Source organism: Pteropus medius, unplaced genomic scaffold, assembly GCF_902729225.1.
Source record: "Pteropus medius unplaced genomic scaffold, Ma_sr-lr_union100, whole genome shotgun sequence".
NCBI lineage: Eukaryota > Metazoa > Chordata > Mammalia > Chiroptera > Pteropodidae > Pteropus > Pteropus medius.
In genome coordinates, this window is record NW_024352787.1 from 241,477 (window position 1) to 265,123 (window position 23,647).

General features: G+C 41.5%; 1 protein-coding gene and 1 pseudogene across 3 annotated transcripts in view; one reads left to right on the forward strand and one right to left on the reverse strand.

The window, feature by feature from the left end:
- The window catches only part of FARP1 (FERM, ARH/RhoGEF and pleckstrin domain protein 1), a 268,128-nt gene that overhangs the window by 54,463 nt on the left and 190,018 nt on the right, over positions 1-23,647 (forward strand). For all 3 annotated transcript variants that reach the window (XM_039849165.1, XM_039849167.1, XM_039849166.1), the window contains exon 2: positions 931-1,124. In XM_039849165.1, the coding sequence (XP_039705099.1) occupies positions 954-1,124 (171 nt within the window). In that variant the 5' untranslated portion in view covers positions 931-953. The remainder of the gene's footprint in view (positions 1-930; positions 1,125-23,647) is intronic.
- Positions 23,231-23,330, reverse strand: LOC120592079 (uncharacterized; annotated as a pseudogene).

Genomic DNA, 23,647 nt, shown 5'->3' on the forward strand with positions numbered 1-23,647 from the left:
TTGACAGGGTCATGAGCAAAGGGAAGAGTAGCACCTGAGCTTTGCCCAGGTGTCGGGGTTGAGACATTTGATCTGAGTTTGAAAGCAGTGGTAGATGTTTCCAGGTGGAGACTGAGTGCAGAGCATTCGACCAGACAGAACCACACAGGTGGAGACCTGGACCAAGACAGAGGCAGGAGCAGGACAGTGGGAACTGGGGTGTGGTATGAGAAAAGTGACGTATTTGGAGAGGAAAGATGGTTATGTTTTGTTTTTAGGAAAATAACTGTTGATACTGTAATATGTAGAATGGTTTGGGGAAATGGAGATAACTCATGAGGTGAAGCAGGGGGTGGTGGTTCTTGTCGTAGAAGTAAGTGGAAGGTACCAAGAGAAAAGACCCTACCTTATGTCGCTTGTGTGAGTGTATGTTTAGTTCCCTCAAGCAGATTATACGCTTGGGAGCCACAAAGTACGTTTTATCTATCTTTATAATACTCACATTATTTAGTATGTTAATGTGTCCATAAATGTAATTAACGGATGCCAGTGATATGGCTTAAGCACTGTTCATTATCTTTCTGCCAGACTTGAAATGTGTAAAAAATAGTGTTTGGCTCATTGTAGACACTGAATAATATGTTGAGCACTACTGAATCTATAGTATGAATAATGAAGACCTGACCGTAAAGCTAGAAAAAGGATAAAATATGTAAAAATATGCATAAGAATAAAATATGCATAAATATTTGCATACCTTGAGTGACTAAAGGTGACATTGCTAGTGAGTGAACTGAAGCCTCACCCTGTGATTCCTGTGCAGATGGTGGAGAGCCCGGTGTGGTTCAGGGACGTTCCCACGATGGAGGGTAGAAGACAACAAATGTTACTTAGGTGGTTTAAATGAGTCTCCTCTTCTGATGTATTTTTCTTTCTCACTGCTTCCTGCAGATATTCTATAATCTGCCTTCATCATGGGCGAAATAGAGCAGAGGCCAACTCCAGGATCACGACTGGGGGCCCAGGAGAATTCGGGGATCAGTACCTTGGAACATGGACAGAAGCCGCCCCCAACTCCTTCAGGAAAACTCATGTCCATCAAAATCCAGATGCTGGATGACACCCAGGAGGCATTTGAAGTTCCAGTAAGTTGGGGATGTATCCATAAACTCAAGTGTATGGGCAGCCTTTGGCATAGGGAGGTTCATCTCATTCACGTTTCAGTGACACGAGGTGGCAGGAAGAGGGGTCTGTGTTTTCTGCACCTCTGCACCCCCTAGTTCTCCTCTGATCTGGTTTGGAGCTATCCAGTTTTTAGATTTATGCATGAACTGCCTATATAGTGATATCAGAGGGCACATCACTTGAATTTTATTGTAACTTTCCATATACAAATGTGTATGAATGTGCATTTGTATGATATATATTCTAATCGGAGGGAATTGTGGTCTTATGGCTGGATCTCAGTTTCATTTGCTTATCACAGTCAGTTCTCTGCATGTGTGTGCATGTGTGCCACTTCTCGAAGGTACTGGCAAGAAAAATCCTCAAAATCATCAAAGATTTGTACGGGTGTTCTCATGTCAGGAGAGAAGTTGATGACCACGTTTGTGGGTGGGGAGTGGGAGTGTAGAAAAACCTTGATCCAAGCCCACAGTGAGGCAGCCCTAGGATTGAAGAGGCCCATCGTCCCTGGGGCCTAGGGGGAAAAAAGGGATGTCTGGGAGCCAAGCAGAGAAGAGGGAACTTTTCCATGGGTTGGAGCCCTACACCCCATGATTCTGTTTTCCTCAGAGCCCCTCCCTCATCTTTCTCCCCATCCTCCTCAAAGAACTCCTGCTAGAGGAATTCTGCACCAATATGCGCAGACGGAGGATTTCTCGCTTCCTAGACAGGGAGAGTCAGATATGTGTGTCTGGCTCTCTAGAACTGACTGTACTTTCCTTAAGAATCATTATCCCTTATCACGGATTAGCGTCTATGGAATTCTTAGCACATTTTGGATTTAGTTTTCCGTGTTCTGTCTTGGGTACTAAATACTGCATCTAACATTGTGGGGGAAAAAAAAATAATTCGAATTTCGAACAGCCAACTTAGAAACAAACTTTGGGAATATAACCTGTTTTTAAAGTGGAGACTATCCATCTGTTTTTCTCATTGGCTAGAACGGCTGAAATTTAAGTTGGCATTAATGCCTATACCCCATCATTTAATTGTTTATGTGATATGATTCACTAAATTATATTCATTTCAAAGAATATTGTTCAGAGTGTGAATTATCATTAAGTGAAAGATAAACTCCAGAATAGCTGTGTTTAAAGCCACCAACTTATTGCACATTGCAAACAATTTTTGTATCTTTCTAATTTTCTTGTTTTGGAATTCATATCTATCAAGGCCTTGGGAACATCTTCATATTTTGGTGAACAAAGCTGTTGTTGATCTGCTGAAATTGTAAAAATTGAGCACACCTGCTAGCCTGTTTGAATTAGACCTTTTGGAACCTGTCATCGTCCTGTCCACCCCACTCCCCACCCTGGAATTTTTTTTCTTCATTGCCAGACTGGTTTGGTGAGGTATTTAGTTTTAGTATTTCAGGGTTTTGTTTGTTTGTTTGTTTTTTACTGTTAAGGACTTCTGAGCCCAAGTCTCTAGCAAACACATTCTATTAAATAGTGTTCCCATATGTGGTTTGGACTGGGAGCTATCAAGTGCTGCTGCTGTGTGCACAAACTACAGGAAGCATTGTACGGTATTCAGTTGCAGTTCTTTAGTTTCCCTAAACCAAAGACCATCAAATCTCTGTTCCTAGCTACTATTTAGGAACAGTAGAGGAGTGCTCTGCCTAATAGGAGCAGAAATACATTTTCATCTTTTTAAATTATTTTACTTAATGATTTCTGTTGTCCGTGCTTTGTATTTGTAACTCCTCTGCCTGGAAAGAACCATCCTCATCCTCCTCTACCCCATAAGCTCCTGTGCATCCTTAAAGGCCCTGTCAGTTGTACCCAGATGCTAACTCCTTGAGGCAGTGGCTGGGGCTTTTTCTTCCGTTCTTCAGACCTCTTTGCTCTTACACCTATCATATCCATGTTAGGGTGGAGTCAGACTCGGTTCAAATTCCAGCTTCTCGTACTTCACTGATCACCTTGAACAAGGTACTTAATCACTGTATCTATTTTCTCCCCTGTAAAATGAGGCTGATAATAAACCCTACCTCATTTTATGAGAATAAAAAAGAGCTGATACAAATAAAGTGTTTGGCGCAAATCTTGGCATATACTAAGAGCTTAATACAGTATAATTAGTGGTATTGATGTCCATTTGCCCTCTCACTGCAAGGACCTTGTCTCATCTCTAGTAGCGAGCACAGCATCTGACATATAGTAGATGCTTGTTAAATGTTTGCTGATTGAATGTTAGAATGAATTTATTTGTAAGAATATTTGATGTCACTATTAGTTTTTCACATGTCTCATCCATTCATATTTTATTTTTATTTTTCTAGTTTGGTAAGAATGTTCCTTCTCAACCAATGGGCAACAGATGTTTTCTATAACTGCCTGTAGAAAGGCACATAATCAGCATTTTTATTGACTAAGCTGATTCTAAATTGCTACCTTGTGCTCTGTAAGAACAGAAACAGCCAGGCCTTCATGCAGCTGGAAGGCATCAGGCCGGTCATGGTGACTCAGTCTCTGTACTCAGGATTGGAACAGAGTGACACAGGATTGAAGAGACCCAGGTCCCCATGACTGTTTGAAAACCTTGCTCCAAAACTTTCTGCTGTGAATTCATTAAGGCCAAGGGTCTGACTCCCGGAAGTGTCCCCCTCACCCACACGTGATCCCTCCTTTGAGTGGGTGTCCAAGAGAGTGAATTCTCTTTGCTCACTCACATTTGTCACGCAGATGAGCAGGGCACGTGGCCAGAAGTCATTACAGTTTCCCTTTAGAAACATTCTTCTCTGAATCATGTCTTGCTTTGGGGATTGAATTTCCTGGGCCTTATTACTTTTGTTGTAGAGCATGGATGCAGGCAAAGTCATCATTGTAAATGCAAATTCTTTAAACACTTCTTGGCACGAATAACCAAACCATACTCTTTATGGTTGCCTCCATCACTATTTATATCCTTTAAAAAAATTATTTAAGAGTTTAACCTTTTGAAAGGCCTCGGCAGTGAGCATCAGACTTTTCCACTCTGTCAGTTCCACCACTGCCTTTGCTCTTGAACTTGGAGTCTTTTTAGGTATTTCCTCTGCAGAGTTGAAAGTCGAAAGAAATTTATAGTAAATTCTTAGTTTTATCATCTTTATGTGGAAAATGCTGTGCAAATAAGCCTCACCCTGTGGCTTATAATATACAGCTTACTCTTCCAAATAGAGGTTATAAAACCAACCAACTCTTTTGGAACTAAAGGGGTTAATGACACCCTTCCACTCCTGTGCCAGTATCATCTCTTCTTAAGGTCCCTGAGAAGGTTTTATGTGTCTTGTCCTCATGATCCCACTGGTAAACACACACTGTTCCTGCTGATGTTTTTAGAATGAAGCAGATGGTTTCTTCTCCAAGTGTTTATTCAGTTTATGTGTTTTCATTTAGCAAGGTCACCCTAGGAAGAGCTGAGAAGAGCGGAGGAAATAAAACAGCCATCTTTTGGTTCTTTTGAGCAGCCTTGGTGAGAATGGCTGGGAAAGATGCTCACGTGTAACAAGGAGACTCCTAGTCTTTGTTTGAAGAGTAAGGAATGGCCTGGTACAGGCAGGCGGACAGAGGTGGGGAAGCAGTACTACAGCGTTAGTGGTGGCAGAAAGAACTCGACATCAGTCTTCGCCATCCCAGGAAACAATCAGGGTGCCGTTTTTGTATTTGTGTCTCGTCATCGCTTTACTCAGAAACATTTATAGCTCCCAGCTGCCTGAGGTTAAAGTATGGACTTCTGAGTTGGAGAGGCTGGGAGACGGCAGTGAGCACTCATTGAGGCTCTGCCGTAGACATCTCAGCTGCGGGAACTGCTTCCATCATCTCTCTACCTCTGTCCTGAGTGTTTTACCTTCTACATGAACATCTCATGCCAAAAAATTCTCTTCTTTGTTTGTGTGCTTATTTTTGGCTTCTCACAGGCAGAATGTAAGCTCTGGGGGTTGGGGGTGGGGGGATAGTAAGTCCTCTTCTGTTCTTATTTATCATTGGATCCTACACCTGAACGGAGCCCAGACCCAGCAGACACCTGATACCTGTAACCAGCTGCCTGCACCTGCTCAGGCATTTAACTCTCACACCTTATGAGAAGTGGTTGCTGCTGTCTTCGCATTGACATGAGGGAACCCATGGGAAGAGCTTGTAGTCACTTCCTCCTGTTTGCAGAGTTAAGATAGGACTGGGACTGGAACCAAGCCTGCATGACCCTGTCTGCTTTCCCTGCACTGAGTGACCGCCTCTTATAAGATCCTGTGGGCTTCCACTGTCTCACCCCGTTGGGTCTTTTCAGACTAGCTCCTAAAGGTAAGGTCACCACATTCTCCCCTCTGTGCTGCTCTGGGTTTTTCCCCATTCTAAACACCACCGTCCTCCACTTCTAACAAATTGTTCGAAATCCCAGCAAATGTCCAGCTTCCCGCGTACCCTAGCTCTTGCTGGGGCCACTTTTCTCAAAGTACTTGTCTGTACCTCTAATTAGACTTTGAGTCATAGCTTCTAATCTTGTCTCTCTCCCTAATTAGTTTCTTAATATCCCTGCTGAGACTTAGTTTTCTCATCTGCAAAATGAGGTGCTTGGTCCAAATAATATTAAAGACTTTTTTTCTCCTATTTTTTTTTGAAAGTTGGGACCCCGTGTTGACATTTTTGTTGATGAATTGTTTAACTTTTCATAACTGTGTTAATTCCCTAGGCAGATGGTACAGTGAGAAAAGGGATTTTTAATTTAAAAATACCCCCCGCCCCCCGGCCGCCCACTTGATCAGACAGTAGTTATTGTGTACCTGGTAAGGGCTAAAAAGAATATGTGGTGAGGTTGAATAGGCATGCTATGATCTATATATAGTATGTTACAGGGCATCAGGAAATGTCAAGATTTAATGTGTGTGTGTGAGGTAACTTGCATAAATTTCACTGAACTAAATTGGTTTGAACTATATGCCACTTGACAATGGGAGATAGAAGAGTGAAAGAATTACTTCTAGAAAACACATTAGTAGTAGGAAATAAGTTTGTTGAAAACAGACATCTAAAATTTTTAAGAGAAAGAATTAGTTTGCATGTCATAATAAGAGACTGCAAAGGTTTTTTACTGGCGGCAAAATTGCCTGTGCTCTCTCTGAGACCCAATTAGGAGTCTCATACTGTTAGCCCTGGAACGATTAAACATTTATTTCATTTTTTTACCTTTTGAAATGAAAACAGTCATTTCATTTCTTTGTTACTGAAACCTGGGCTTGACATCAGTTGAGAGTTTGTTCTTCCAAGGCCTTTGCGATTCTGGGAAAGGTCTTAAATGGTTGTAGAATTCTAAAGCTGTCTTCATAAGCTTGAGCCCAGAAAGAAGGACAAGGCAGAAGTAAAAAGCGGGGTATGGGGGGGTGGGGGGGGAGAGGGTGTGTGTGTGTGTGTGTGTGTGTGTGTGTGTGTGTGTGTTGTGTGGATCCTCTGGACCTCTCGTTTACATCAGAAGAAGCTGAGTGAGGCTGCAGGCTTCGGGCTGGGCGTGTGCTCAGGCATGGCAACTGTGTCTTGAGGGAATCACCTTCCTTTTCTCTGTCTTATTTATTTTGAATGAATTTTGTGTCCCTTTTTATTTCTATTTCAGCCATCCTTGGGAATGTGCCCTTTTTGAAAAGCCACCCAAAGCCTTTTTTCTTTTTTGTCCTTGAAGGGGTGAGATATACATTTAACTAAAGGTCTTGGAGGAAAATATGTCTTCCTTCCTTGTAAGTGTCCTGCTTCTCACTCCCGCTGGAATTACCCAGCCCTGGCAGTGGGGTCGTTCCCTTCGTCTGATTACAGTGATATCAGAAGGCCGACATGAGTTTCAGTGCTACTTTGTTTTTTTATTTTGCTCGAAGTGCACATAAGGGGACTAATGGTGGTGGTACCTAAATAAAATTTAATTGGCCATTTAAAAGCAGACGGGGGATGTGTTTGCCCGGAGCTGTATTAACTCCCTCTTAAGCAGCTGCAGCTTGAACCAGAATGAGAGGGAATTTCACAAGTTCACTCAGCTTTTTAAAAATAAGCCAGTGTTTCTTTTTCCTTATCAGTGTTGCTTTTGGCTCCTTTTATTAGCGAAGTTTCTGAAATAGTATTTATGTCCGCTCTGCGTAGCCCTTTCTGTGTTTTATTTAACTTGAATGATAAATGGTGCTGTCAAGGTCTGGCCTCAGGAGGTTAAATTAAAGGCTATTTTAATAGATTAAAACTTTTTTCATAAATCATTTCAGCTCAATACGGCTAGCCTGCCTTTTTAGCTTTTTAGAAACAAAGAGTAGAATTTAAATGTTGGCCCGAAATATTTGTGTGTGCCCCTTTTAACTTTAGACGCTTCTGATCAAAGTCAGTTCTGTAGCTCTAAAATGATGGCAGGAATTCTTTAACAGCTGTTTGCTATTTTCTCCCTAAAAAAAGAACCACTCAGTAGAACCTAATAAATAAAAAGAATAAACTAATTGAGGAGGTCTGTATCTGACGTTAAAATGGACAACATTCTGAGAAAACATAGGGAGTTTGAGAAGCTGCTTATTTCTCTTTCTCTTTTAAATGGAGATAATAAATTTTCTTAATTATAAGAAACAGTATTCAAGGGGACTGTGTAGGACCTTGGATCCTGGCTTCATCACTTACTAGCCGTGTGGCTCTAGACAAGCAGATAACCATTCCCAGCTTATTTGTCTCTAAGGAGACTACCTGCTTCATGCCGCCAAGGGGAAACTCAGATGAAATTCCTTTTGTACAAATATCTGGCAGAGCCCTGGACAGATATTGGGTTCTCATAAAAGTTAGTTAGTTTTCTTTCATTCTAAGCTTTAGTTTCATTATTGTTCTTTAACAGAATTGAGACCCTGCTTTCACTGTAGAGCTGTTGGGTAGGCGAAATGAAAAACGGAAAGCATATGAAAGCACTTTAAAATAAAAAATTGCATATTTGTGTCAGGTGGAGTGATTCTTTCCCGTTCCGCGCCCCCACCCCCAACCCCTCAGCTTTTTGTATTGTCTCACATTAGACTTGAGCTTTCTAAAATAGAGATGTACCCCAGGTGGTTTTCGGAGGTCTGTAAGAATGAAGTACCACTTGGACAGTTGTGTTGGATTCTCAATTTCTGACAAGTACATTTACTTCCTTTTTTAAACACGCGCGCACACGCACACACACACACACACACACATCTGTAGCTTTTCTGAACTTCAGATAGGTTAGGTTTTAAAATTGAGGGGTGTTCTTGTAGCTTAAAATTTTTATGTGCATTTGTGCTTTGCTGAATTCTTGGTTTCTGTTTACTTGCCTCCAAACTTCTCCATTTTCCTAGAGCCAGGATTTTTCTAGGAGAACCTTGCCATCCACTGGCACAGACCAGACGCTGGGTTTCAGGGCCGGTCAGGGCAGCTCTTCACAGTGTGGGCTCCGTGGGCCCATTTGAAGGGAGCACTTCACTGGCTTAGACACTCCTGTTTGCATGTTTATCTGAAACATATTGACATGCAAATAAGACTGATCTTTAAATTCTGAGCTGTTCTTTATCATTCAGTTGTTTGTTACCTTCCATCACCTTGAACATTTGAGTTGGGCCTCATGATTTTAACTCCTAGGGAAAAATATGGAATGGGTTAATCAGTGTGATATCTTCTGTAGTAAAAATGATTGTATAAAAGAGCAATTTAAAAAGTCTTTAGTACTTTATATCTGAGTGAGAGCTTTGTAGGTTTATCTTTCCCCATTTATACAAACAGGAAGTTAACCTAGATACCCACAATGGAATTCTGTGGCTCTGGTGTTATTTTATGGAATGTGATCTTGGAAACATGATATGAGTTCCACAAATGTTTATGGACACTTGAGGCAAGGTGCTGCTGGTGATAAGAAAATGAATAAAAATAATGACTACCCTTTAAAAAATCCCTTGCTGTATACCACACATTGTGCTAAGTCTGTACATACATTATCTCACTGATGCCTGGCTGATCAGTGACCCCATGAAATAGGCATGAACGACCCTGGTGAGGCTTAGAGTACATATGGAACTTGGTCTAGGTCATAGAGCTGGGGACAAGGAGCTGGGGTCCCAGACCACCACCTGCCCACATTTAAGCCTTGTTTTCCAGGTTCTGTTAGATGATCCTCAGACATAAGCCCTCAGAGAGAGTAACCCAGCATGTCAGTTGTGCTGGTGCCTCAGACAGATGCCAGTGATAGATGCTCTTATGCGGGTAGGATGTCGAACAGGGCTGAGTCGGAGGGAGGGACACCCAGTGACTGGAGGACTCGAAATGTCCTATAAACACGATGGAGACTGATCAGGGCCTCAGACAATGCCAGGAGCTAACAAACATTAGAGAAATGGAGGAGGTAGAATTAATAGGACTTGGCACCCAGGGAGTGGGAGAACACAGACTGTCAGGTTTACAACGTGAACCTAGGCTCTCTGCTGTCACAGAGGTCTAGGAAATGAACTGGCACTGGCCTTTCTGTGACAACTGTTACACTAGAAATAATGTCTTTAGATGACCTGAAAGGAGCATTGCTAATGTTGCTAGTAAAAGACATTGCCTTATTTTAGTCACGAAGAAGAATCTGTGGCTCTCTAAATGAACCTCCAGGGTTCATAGTGGTTATATAAATTGTACAAACAGGAAGTATCAGATGGAGGTTGACTGTTTGGTTTCCATTTATATTAGGAAAATTATATTTACTCTTTGCATTTCAATTTCCTTGTCACCCAAAAGCTAGTGTTTAGCATGCCACACCTAAGTGATGGCCACGCTGGGAAAACATTTAAATTCGGCATCTTCAGCAGACTCTGTTCAAAATCGTTGGAAAGGAATGGGGTGATTGCTTTCATTTACTTGATTAATTTTGATACAGTTTACTTATGAGGTGTACTATAAAGTTCATTTGGCTATTGTGTAATCTTCCAGTGGTCATTTGTCAGAATGCACTTTTGTAAGCAAACAGAACTCAAACGTTCAGTTAGCTTTGGTCTAGACATAAGACTGAATGCCTGATGCATTGAAAAGCAAGGCCAAAGAGCATTGGTTATTCGACTATCACAGCAATACCTTTTTCATCATTGAAATCTGTATTAGTTCTCCAGGGCTGCTGTAACAAAGTACCACAGTCTGGGTGGAGGGGGGGGGGCAGTGTTCTTAAACAGCAGCAGTTTATCCTCTTACGGTTCTGGAGGCTAGAAGTCCAGGAAGAAGATGTTGGCAGGGTTGGTCCCTTCTGAGACAGAATCTGTTCCGTGCCTCTCCTAGTTTCTAGCGGTTTACTGGCAATCTCTGGTGTTCCTTGGTTTGTAGACTCAGCATCCCGGTCTCTGCCTCCATCTTTACATCGTGTGGGTGTTTGTCTCCAAATTTCCCCTTTTGATAAGGACACCAGTCATATGGAATTAGGGCGGACCCTAATGACCTCATTTTAGCTTGATTTTCTCTGTAAAGACCCTATTTCCAAGTAAGATCAGATTCCGAAGTACTAGGGGTGAAGACTTCAACGTATGAATTTGGGGGATACAACCTAACCCCATAACAAAAGCATATTTAGCATTGTAAAAATGAGGGAAAAGAACATATTTCATTGTGAGCCTCAAGGCTTTCTCTCAACACATTTCTCCTTGAAATAAAGCAGTTTAGTCTTTGTTCTCACTGTAAATTTTGTAGAACTATTTCCTTGGTATTTTTTGGGGATGCTTAAAGCTCATTGTGTATAAAACTCTCTCTGATAATTTAAAGCAGTCCTCAATTTCTGGTTCTAAGCATGTGTCCCTTAACTAGGAACAGCAGAAAATGAGAAAAGGCATGTGGCTGATCTTCTCACACAGTACAGGGGACATGGAATGTGATAGATGTCCAATATAAATATTTGGTAACAGTTTTATGAAAGTCCGGTGTTTGAGATATTTTTCCAGTGCTGGCGTTGAGCTGATTTTCTGAATCCTGGCTGATCTGGCTCTCTATCTTGTCCCTCCCATTACATCTGCCCTTCAACTTCATAGTGACCCCCACTCCCTTGACCCTCTTCTCTCGGGCACCTGACCCCGATTGATTCCGTGCTCTCTGTTCCCATCTCAGTGATTTATTGTTTAGGACACCCAGCCTTTGTCAGCACCGCAGCTTCTCCCTTGCCTTGCTGTGATTCTGGCAACAGCCATGGCCCCTTTCTTCTCTGCTGCTCCATCCAGGCAATTAAGAGCTGATGGAAAAAATTATACTACAGCACAGATTGTTGCCACTGTTAATTTACTAACTCACATCTCACCTGGTCCTCAAGGCGTCCCAGCTGCTCTAACAGACTGTCCTTGGTCACCGCTTTCCTGTGTCCCACGGTGGCGCTTGCAGACTTTCCAGTCCTTTCAGGTCCTCTTACTCCTGCAGCCCCACCGGACAGGTTCACAGCAGGAAACAAATGGTACGTACCCTCACAAGGTTTTACCTGGAAATAATTTGCCGACAGGACAGTTCATAGAAGTGTGGACAGGAAGAGTTCAGGAAACCAATAAGAGACATGAAGCAGCAGCGGGAAGCTGTTATTGCCCTTAGTCTTAAAGGGACAGGGAGAGGTGCTGGTTCTCAACCTCCCCCGACTAAACCCAGCCAGAAGCCCAGGAGAACAAGTGAGCTAAGGCGGGCAGTCTGTGGGGGCCAGCCAGCAGGGGCAGTGAGAACGTAGGCAGGGCGCCCTTTCTCAGGAGATGACCAAGACTCCTACCCCACAGAGAAAACTAAGGCCAGCAGACATGGGCTCCCTCAAGGTCATCCTCTAAAACTTTGCTTGTCTCTCTTCCTCTGTCGTCACTCCCCCCCTGCAGTGTCCGTGGATGGGCTCCTCTCTACACCACTGACCTCTGTCCTTTACCCCGTCTCCCGCAGAACATTGCTTCACATATAGGCACCACCAACAAAAAATACTTTATTCACATATAAATTCGGTGATTCATGGACAGGCTTTAATTTGTAGACAGCTTTCTCAGTAGAATCTAAATGATGAAGAAAAATAAACCAAACGGGTGTGTAGTAGTTCTAGCAGGCATATCCTGAATATACGAGTCGAAATAAAACTTAGGTATTATTGTTAGTCATCTTATCATCCCTTAGCCTGATTTAATTATTTAATTATTTTTTAAGTACCAGGATGACATTTTATTAGAGCTGTTACATGGAACGTCTGGTTTCTTAATACAGCACTGAGAATTACTCCTTCCTTTTATTAGCTGGGGTTCAGTTGTATTTAATAGCTCGCTGCACCCAGGTAGATTACAGTGATGACTGGAGTTCCCATGTGCTGACCACGTTAGGAAGCGCCTGCCCTCGCCCCGCTGCCTTGCTCGGTCTCCTGGTATGTTGAGCCCTCACCCATTATTCACATCGATAGAGGAAAACCTTCATTCCCAGCAAAGTCTTCGTGTTTCCTGTGAACTTTCTGAACTCTAATCAGAGAAAAAGACGATTTCTTTTCCCCTACTTTTCTATTCCAAGGGCAGTTTCTCTAAGATGGGCTTTTCTGTTAGTGCCCACCACCGCCTTCTCTGAAGCTTCCAAAAGGCACATGACAGTCTTAGAAAATAAAGTCTTAATTTCCTCCAGAAAACTGGTTCAACAGAAACCGAGACACTGCCAGCAGCCCTTCGGCGTCCTGCCATCCTGGGGCCATTCTGAGAGAGGTTTTGTGTGGGTACAAGTCGCATTGCTTAGTTTCCAAACTTATTTTTCCCCTCTGGCTCCAAAAATGCTTGACTAAGGGGCCAGGGGAATTGGTTTCATTTTTGGTCATTGTTTGGTGGTACACATGGTTCTAGACTAAAGCAAGTTCTTTTTCTCTGTGCCCTGTACCCACATGAACGTTGGAGCCGTCGGTAATGTTTTAAGTCCTACTGGCCACACTTTCCGCTGCAGCATCAAGGTGACACCTCAGTTGCAGTCCATTCTCCTGGGCTTCTCCCTCCCTTACCGACCCAGTTTGACATTTGTTGAAATACAGGTATTAGTTTGCTAGGGCTGCTGTAACAAAGTACCGGAGCTGGGGCAGCTTAAACAGAAATTTATTATCAGAGTTCTGGAGGCTGAAAGTCTGAGATCAAGGTGTCGGCAGGGTTGATTGTTTCTGAGGCTGTGAGGGAGAATCTGTTCCATGCCACTTCTCAGCGTCTGGTGGTTTGCAGGCAATCCCTGGTGTTCTGTGGCTTGTAGATGTATCTGCCAATCTTTGTGTGTGTGTGTGTGTGTGTGTGTCTGTCTGTCTGTCTCCCAGTTTCTTTTATAATGCCAGTCATATTGGTTTAGGGCCCACCCTAATGACCTCATCTTAACTCGATCACCTGCAAATACCCTACTTCCAAATAAGGTCACAGTTCCACGTATACACATAGTAGCTTTCATTGTTTGATTTCTTTATGAAACATTTGAGAAGTGGACGGGCTTTTTGCTGCTGTGACTTTTAGCTGTGCAACTTATGTATGCAGTTTTTTTGTTTTGGTTCCTTTGGAGCACAATGTAGATTGAGGCATTTTCCCAGTAAGTGAAGGAGACCTTTATCTCCCAAAACTCTTAAATCACATACATAATTAAAACGAGACCTGTAGTATGGACAGCCGTCTTAGATGAGCAGTCTCAGCTGATTCAATCAAGTGAACTGTAGAAGTGGGTTGGTTTTGAGTAATTTTTCTTCCTTCCTCAGCATTTTTCAGTGAGTCTGTAATGGGAGAGTGACAGCTTGAAAGTCACTGTGTCGTACCTCCCAACATCATCCTCTTGCGTTTCTAGCATCATTCACTCTGAATCTGGCAAATATCCCTTCTTTTGCTGTGTTAGTCCAGGTTGTAAAAATAAGCCTTCCCTGTTATCTCAGCATTCCCTGTCTTCAAACAGATATGCCAAAGAACATCGCTCATCATTAGAGAAATGCAAATTAAACCCCCAATAAGATATCACCTCTCACCCATTAGGATGGTTGTTATCAAAAACCAGAAAATAAGTGTCGATGCGGATGGGGAGAAATTGAAACTCTGTAGCCAGTAGGTGGGATTGTAAAATGGCAGCCATTTTGGAAAATATTATGGCGGTTCCTTCAAAAATTATGCATAGAATTACTATATGATCCAGCAGTCTCACTTCTGGGCATATATTCAAAATCATCAAAATCAAGATCTTGAAGAGATTTATACACCATGTTCATTACAGCATTATTTACTCTAACCAGGAGGTAGAAGCAACCCAAATGTGTGTCGAGAATGAATGGGTAACGTGGGATATACAAGCTTTTTGGAATATGACTCAGTTTTAAAAGGAAGGAAATGCTACGTCATGGATGAACCCTGAAGACATTATGTTAAGTGAAATAAGCCAGTCACAAAAAGACAAATAATATTCGAGTCCATCTACATGAGATACCAAGGGTAGTCAGATTCTTCCGAAGTAGAATGCTGGTTGCCAGGGGCTGGGGCTGGGGACATGGAAAGTTATTGTTTAATGGGAATGTAGTTTCAGTTTTGCAAGATGAAGTTCTGGAGGTCTGTGTGAATATATACTTAACACTACTGAGCTATATACTTAAAAATGGTTAAGATAGGAAATTTTATGCTATATGGGATTTTTTTTTAACTACAATAAAAAAAAAAAGACACTAGTTAAAATAGCCACAGCTGATTTCAGCTCTTGAAAAATAGTCTAGATCTTCATTTCTACTACATTGTGCTTTGGTCAAATCCTGACAGTGTAAGGCAGATTTTCGGGGATGTGGGGATAGATTCAACTTTTAGGTAAAAATTGGAGGAGGGAAAATTTCACTTAAACTAAAAAACTACCTTATAAGTATTGTGACTTTAGCTCTGTAGATGACTGATAAAGGGGCTTTGAAGACATCCAAGGTAGCATTTAAATTTCACCAGCATTCAGGGCATCATTAGGTGTTTATCTCCTGTTTATATAACATTAGTTAACATTTTATGGCTCTTGCCTCCCAGAGAGATGTTAAATTAAGGCTAGAACTAGTTTTTTTGTGACCTCCACAGCTGCTAATATGTTTGCCTCACATACCAGGAATAAATAGTTAATAGATCTTCTTTGTTCATTGATATACTTGTGGGACTTTTAGCAAATCACTTAATGCTAAGGGTCCATTTACTTCCAGTCGCTTTGTTTGCTGGGTTTTAGGTTATCTAATGATTGAGAACATTTTGCAAAGACAAAATTTCGAGATTGAGAATATTTTGCAAAGACAAAATTTGAAGAAGATATTGTAGTTAAGGTGTTATGCATTCATTATTTTCTGGTAATTTCTGTGTGAATGAGATTCTTATAACCTCAGAAACTGAATCTTTTAATATCACATAAAACGTATCTTTCAGTTAAGCAGGCCAAGTAGTATCTCTCTGCTGCACGTGGCAAATAGATCTGCAATTAAATACTGTTTTTGAGTCAAGTATCACATTCCAAGCAGAGAGCTGCCGAGACATATCATTTGGACCTTGCTCTAATTAATTCCCTGCAAATGATTAATTTTCTACTCTTTGCCCTGACCACATGTTCTCCTCTGCAAAGACTCATTTGACAGTGAAGATGAAACAAGTCAAAATGGTATTTATTATGCTTTTGTTATAGCATTTGGAAACCTGTAGCCAAGAATCGTTTACAAGCAATTTTTAATTTGTGTCCCAAAGGATAGCATTTGGGTAGGTTTTCCCATTACGAAATTTTTTCCTACTTATATTTTATTCACAACTCGAGGTCTCTGAATGAGTCTAAAATATTAACTTATGGCAGCAACAGGGCATGCAGCATAATCTAAGAAGCATTTTTCTTGGAGGGTAAGGTCACAGCAGAGCATATAGTAAAAACTGCAAGGGATGTGTCAGCAACATGAGTAGAAAGCTTATGGGACTTGCATTATCTCACCTGAGTTACTTAGACATCATTTGTTTCTGTTGTATTGGCTGTTATAGAGAAGTGGATAAATAAAAAGTAAATTCAATATATAATTTTAGTGAATGAGTGTTTTAAGAATTATTCAGGAAAGAAAAAAAGCATTATTTAAAATCCAAATTATGTTGATATATAATGACATTTCCTAGCAAATTACATGATGGTTGCTGGCCATGCCCAAGAGCCAGGGAGCCATGGAAGAAATGAGTCATTGCCTCTTCAAAGAACTTATATGCCCTACTGCACGAGGAGAGGGAGAGAGGGAAAAAGGGAGAGAGTGTGAAGGAGGGAGGGTGAGAATGAGGGTGAAGGAGGGGAGAGAGGGAGAGAAAGAGAAAAATTGGAGCATTGCTGAAAAAGATATTGTCTATGAAGCTGCTGTAGTAGCTCATTTTAATAATTTCTTGTTAACAAGATGACTTTGAGCATTGGAGGTTTTGGTATCTTTGAAAAGATTATGGGGTTTAGTGAGAACCAGAGAAACATCTGATCTTTAAAAGAAATTAACCCTAAAACCTTAATACTTACCCCTAAAGCAATGTGTGTTCATTGTAGAAAATTGGGAAAATACATAAATTAAAAAAAAAAAGCCCCTATCATCCAACCAGACAAAGGTATTGATATTTTATGGTATTCCCAGTTGTTTTACATATTTTCTTGTCTTTGGGTTGTAAGCAACAGAAAGTGATTCTGGCTAAGGTAAATAAAGAGGGGGGCTTGTTGGAAGGTCATTGGGGCAACTCCCTGTGGCCAAATAGCATGGCCTGGAATTGTTGTGAGACAGGCAACCACCCCGTTTGTCTTTTAGATTATCTTTTTACAAAATCGGAACATATACATATTGGGTGTTCCTCATTCTATACACATTGGAAAACATACTGCTACTGATGGATGGAGGGAGTCTCAGAAAGAACCTGAGGATAGGAGGTGCACACAGAGAAATTACCTCTAGCTTGTCAGCAGCCCTGTGATAACAGAGAATGGGTTAGCAGTTCACTGCGATGGGCTTGGGAAGCAAGGAGAACCCCCAAATACTTCCTGGGCCAAGCCGATATTTAGAAGACACAAAATTGCATTCTTAAGAACTGGACCAGGAAGGGATAGAAAGGTGATATTAGAAAAATAAAATCCTGCACAAGCTTATTGTCAACTAGGGGAGGGAGACAGAAGCAATAGAGCGGTTTATAGGGCAACATGTAGGTTTTTATATTTAGATGCCATTATGTAACCCATTTTTATTTTATTCATAGGATTCATAAAGGGACCAGAGTGTTTTTCTTTTTCATAGAGAATAAAATATCCACCTTAAAACTTGCCCTTTGACTTAGTCTTTTGTTTAACGACTGTGAATCTTCAAAGCCTTATTATTTTCCTTCACATTGTCTCGCTTTCCCATTTATGTCTTCTTTGTTGCAAACCACAGTTTGTTAGCAGTAACTTCTGATTTCATTTATTATGATGTTGGAGGAGAACTGCTGGAGTTCGTAGGAAAAATATCTTTATCAGAAGTAGTTTTCAGATTTCCATGCTGTGAAGGTAGATTTCTTAAATGGACACTAGTGTGCCTGATTAGTAAGGCTTGTAAAGATCCTTACAAACTATGTTGCTACTGAGAACGCAGTGGTTGGAAACTATATTTAGATAGTATTGTCCGATATTCCCTGAAAAGGACCATAACTGTTTCCTTGCCTACAGAAGGTCAAGCGAGGACCCCACGAAGGCCTCTGTTTGCAGGTCTGCGTGTCCTCCTAGGCCCGATGCTGGCAAATTTGTGGTTCTAAACGAGCCGTTTGCTGTGCGTTTAACCCTCTGGCCCAGTGAGTGCATTTTTCTTAGCAAGGTACAGATAGTTGAGGGCATTGGCCAAGCATCTTGTTCAGCCCATGTTACTTTCTTTTTTGTTTATATAGAGTTCTTTGTTGAAATAAAGGAGTTGTTTAAAGATGGGGTGGTGTTAATAACATCCTTTTCCTCTAAGTTCAGAACCAAATGACAAGAATGCACACCATTTACCAAACCAATCACGATGTGAGCTCTGTGACTGATAAACGCCAGACTTAAGTGCTGGCCAGCTGAGCTGATGGCTGTGCCCTGGGTCAGACAAACTCACCACCCAGTCCCTGGCATATAGATGGGGCAACCACATGTGCCCCCAAAGTGAGAACATTCCAGACTGTGTATACTCTGTCAGTAGGCAGGACTGACCAGATGGTAAAGGTCTAAGCAGGAAGGCCCAGCTCCTTCCTCCACGTTCACCTATCAGATGGATAAAACCCCACCTCAGGGAAGGAACGAGTGAGGGGTGAGGGGAAAGGCCAGGAGGGTTCTGACAAGGAAATTGTTTGTTGTTGTAGGTATGGTAGGAAGATTCTGTACATCGTCAGAAGTTTGATTTCTTGGGGGAAATTGAAAAGCCCTGGGACTTGCTCACTCCTTAATTCAGTTAAGAAGTTCTGAATTCCTAAGGAATATTTTTACTTCCTTTTAAACTTCAAAGATTGTGGTGAAGGAATGACAGGGATTCTGACTTTATAGCGTTATATGTCAGTTATTTGGTATCTCATGCTAGTGCTTAGATCTCAGATGTTACTTAGAGATTCCTCTCCAGTAAAAGTGCCCCGCTTATCTCAGGAAGGTTCTGTCAGTTCCAAGGACTCTTCTCTTACATATTTCCTTTTCTAGTCAGAAATTGGAAAGTTGCAGAAAGTTATCTCACATCTTCACTTGGTGTGAGTAAATATGTCTACATCTGACTCAGGATTTCTTCCCCATTCAGGAAAAAGTTGATGTTTGCAACCAAGTTGTCAGTTTACTAAGCTTTCATTTTCTTCCAGTAAGACTTACTTTGCATTAGTATGTTGGCTGAGTCCTGCAGTTTTTCACCCTCTGCAGGGTAACTGTTTCTTAAAGGAAACCAGCCTCGGCTTGCTGACATCTTTCAATAGTCTGAGTGTTGACTTCCTTTCACCTCATCTCACCTTCATTCTCGATCCTCCTTCTTAGATGTTGAACTTTCGGACACTCTCAGACCAAGGAGGCTGGACATTATTGGATAGTCTTCGAGGCAAGCTGGCCTGGGTAAATGGCTTAGTGGCCACTGTTGGTCTTGAAACCAAATTGTTTATTTTTACATTTAGAGCTAGAACTTTAATCCATCTAAAAGTTTTTCTTGTATCTAGTTTAAGATGGAAAAGTTGTTTGTTTTCTTCCAAACGGATAAGTAAGCCAGCACCATTTATTTAAAAACATTCTAAACCAAATTCCAAATACTTAAAATGAATTTTAAAAAATGCAAGAGATACTCTATTATAGAAAACTGGAAAACATAGAAACATAGGAAAGAGAGACCACCATAGTATAAGTTAACCTGTCAGAGAGTAGAAAATACTTAGAAATGAATTTAACTAGGAGGTAACATGTCTGATAAGTAAAACTTTATGGAAGGAATTAAAAACAAGATCTAAATATGGAAGAACATACCATACTCCTGGACGGGAAGACAGTATCATAAAATATTCTCTCCAAAGGAATTTACACATTTTATGCCCTTGCAATCAAAGCAGCACTTTTTAGGATGTGGGGAATATGATTTTAAGTTCATGTGGGAGAATAAATGTGTGAGAATCACCAAGATGTTTTTAAAATATGTAAAATGGTATTTGCTCTTTCAGATGTTAAGAATTTTAGAGCCATTATAATTAAAACAGCAGGTACTGGCACAGAAATAGAATGAAGAGTCGTCGTACATATGGGAAATTATATATGGTAAAATGCATTTAAATCGGTGGGAAAAGAGTGGTTCATATAATAAATGGTGCTGGCTTAGCTATCCATTTGGAAGAAAATACAGCTTTTCCATCTTAAACCAGATATAAGAAAAACTTTCAGAAGGATTAAAGTTCTTGTGCTAAATATAAAAATAAAACATTAAGAAAACATTTGGTAAACTATATAGCCCTTAGATTATACAGGAAACTCTGAGTCCATAAGGGAAAAGATGAGTAATATATACCTGTTAATTAATTCATTCATTCACTTTGCCAGAGATACACCAGCTTCAACCTGATATGACCATCTCCACACCCAAAACCCACACTCACACCCAGGCTAATTTTTAGCTAGGACACATCGATATGGTCAAATCAGTTTATAATAATTACTTTTCCAGGTTATAAACTTTTCATAAACACCACTTTTAATGTCAGTTAAACGTTTTGCATGATTATTCTTAGACACTTGGGGAAATTGAAGTTGATATATTAGCCCTACAATTACTAAAATTCCCTTTGTAACTGCAGAATTACAGCTAAACCTTGGAGCCAGTCAAGTGGATGGTAGGTTTGAGAATTTAAACCCCTTTAGACTTAAGAACTAATGTTGTCCCCCCACCTCCGCCCAGGTATCCTGGGTACCTCACTTCATTATTTTTGTTTTTCCGGATAGTAGAGTTTTTTCTAGAGAGAGTGTACTCAGAGCATCCTCCACCTACCATGACCTTTTTATACAATAGACTTATCCACTGTCTGGGCTTTGTCCAGCCTGATTTTAAATTCTGTCTATTCTTGCAGTCTACTTTGTGTTCCACATTAATAATCTAGTTTCATACTGGGGTTCTGATTAAAGGAAAAAAGGAGAATTAATACGTGCCTATTTATTCTAAAATGTCTGTTTAGACATGTAAGATTGTGCTGCTTTATGGAGAGCTTATTTGGGGGAGATGGATGAGTAAGGGTAGTGGGAGGGAGGGGCAGGAATAGGCCACACAGAGGAATGGGTTGGACAATACTCGTTATTTACACCCCCTAATTCTCAGAATAATGAAAACACTCATAAAACTATGCATGTATATACACATATATGCATTCATATTTGTATCATATTTGAAAATGTAAGCCCTAACTACTTGGCACTGTTCCTTAAAAATAACAAGCAGTCGTATTTTCAGTTACACATTAGTGAAATTCAGATTCTGTGTAGGCATCCAAAGGAATGTTACTTAATGGGAGAGGGATGGGGAAAGAAAGAGAAGTCAGAACATGTACTCGCCTCTTGGTTTGAGGGAGAGGCGGGAGAGGGGTGATTCTCTAATTCTGGTTTGATCTCTGGTTTTCTGTGTGCTCAAACTCTTTGGCTCATTTCCACATAGGAGGGAAATATCCTGCTCCATATTAGTCTCAGCAACAGAGTTACTTCTGCCCACCTCACACTGCAGGTCCCTGGCCCCATCACCTTCTCTGCTGTTCCCTTCTTCCCATACCTTTCTGGATGGCAGCACGCCCTGTCTCATTGCTCTGGAGGAGCGATCCCCAGTACAGAAGCCCAAAGGACCACGAATCAAGTCCCTTCCTCGTCTGCTAACTTCGGTTCCTGGGGGACGTTGTTCTTCTTACTTGTGCCCATGAGACATGTTTGGCAGGGAGTGCCCAGTTCTCGCGTGCCACACTGCCTATGTTCTTCTTCTTTCTATGGGCTGAGCATATTCTTTGTCAACTGCCTGGGAAGTATCTTTCTCTTGAATTTACTCTAAATTATTTTTCTTTAACCTTTCTTCTTTTTCACCTTTCTGGGATGAAGCCTCCTTTTTTTCTTTCTATAACATAGGAAGTCATTGGAAGAGAAATTTGTCTTTACTGAAGGTGGAAGACAGCCTACTCATTTATTTTCTTCACCTTCCATACTGCAGCCTTTGGTCCAAGGGGCAGGGGTGAGAACCTGTGCAAGAGTGTTGCACACGTGCATTTCAAGGCTCAGACCGGGGAGAGTGGGTATTGGTGCCAAGTCGCGAAGGCACCATGTCAATGTTTCTAGATGATGATGGAGACACGCAGGCCCACTACCAGGACAGACTGTGGCATCTCTTTGCCTGCAGAGCTTCCAGAGTAGCCAGCACCCCTCTGTGCGGGGTGGCAGAGGAGCCCTTTTGGGCAAAGTCAAGGCTTGGAATTGATAACGGTTTGAGCCGGCTCTTCTGCAGTTAGCACTGGGAGGGTACAGAAAACTTCGTCTGGTGTCTTAAGTGTCTGATAGCCGTTAATTAAACTCTTTGGCTTTTAAGAACACCTCAGTGTGTTAAGTAATAAGAATTTAGAATCTTCCATGTTGAAATGGGGGTGCCACGAGGACATGGCAGACCTCTCAGAACTCAAAGCAATATTTGAACCTGACTTTCTCCCACATTTTAGGAGAATAGCTGGGTTTGGACTTCGTGCTCCTCTGTGCTCAGTCCTCCTGTCCTCTCTGCCCTCCCTCAGGTCCTTAGCACCTGGGGACAGAAACACCCAGGCTCAGCTGGTCAGAAGATCTGTTCGTGAATTTTTCTCCATGTGTAGATGAGGGCCATCCATCCTGGTCCTGACCCAGTTCCTCTGGTGATTCTTGGTGCTTAGTGCCATTCTTGGAGTCTCCTGTTCTCTGTTTCAGACCTCTGCTTTCTTCCCAGTTTACCAATCCAACTAAAAAGATCAGTTAACAATTATATCTAGCATTGTTAGTTTTCAGTGGTAGGGTTTGTCCAGGATGGCCGGTCTACAGTATGCTAGAAAATGAAATTCTTCGTTTCCTTGGAGTAACTTTGAACAGCAGCAACAAGGAAACAATAAAATGCTCTCTGAAGTGGACTATGCTACTATTTGCACATGGCGTTTTATCCTTACAGGTGTGTGTGAGAGATAACTGTTAGGCCGTCAGACAAGGAAGTATTCTTTACGCTGAGTTACCTCAATCTATTTCCGAATAGCATTAAAATTTACTCATAATTTTTACATTTGGCTTTTAGCATGATTAACATTTCTGTCAGAATGGTGTTTTAAGTTGTCATGTGCAGCGATTTCTTACAGCTTGGGTGTTTAGGACCGCCAGTGTATTATTCTCCGTGTCTGAGCTTCTGTGTTCTCTGATTCTCTTGGGCTGTCTCTGATTTACTCTAATTACCATTTGGGCTTTTAAAAACATGGCATTTGCTTCTCTGTGAGCAGGTCACTGCCTAGAACTGGGCATGCTCGTTGTAAGCGGGGGTCCGGTGGTGGCAGTGACTGTCTCCTCCTACCCCCCACCTTCCTCCCCACCCTGGCTCCCATTGGCTGAGCCTGGCAAGTGTGCTGGTTCTCAGCCTGTTTTCTCTCTAATCCTTATGCAACTTTTTAAATGGGTGATATTATCCTAATTTTGCTAATCTTCTCTGTATCGTTCCAGTTTTAGTATATGTGCTGCCGAAGCGAGCACCCAGTTTTGCAAATAATGAAACTGAGTAGCTTGCCAAATCTGTTTATATCAGTTGGGGTTCTCAAGAGAAATAGAACCAATAGGATGTGTGTATATGTATTATATAGAAAAGATTCATTGTAAGGAATCGGCTCACGTGGTGTATGGAGGCTGACAAGTCCCAAGATCTGCAGGTGAATCGGCAAGCTGGAGAATCGGGAGACCCATTGGTGTTAATTCCGATCCAAAGGCCAGCAGGCTTGAGACCCAGGAAGAGCCAATGTTTCAGTTTGAATTCTGACATCAGGAAAAAAGCTGAGGTCTAGGTCAGAAGGCAG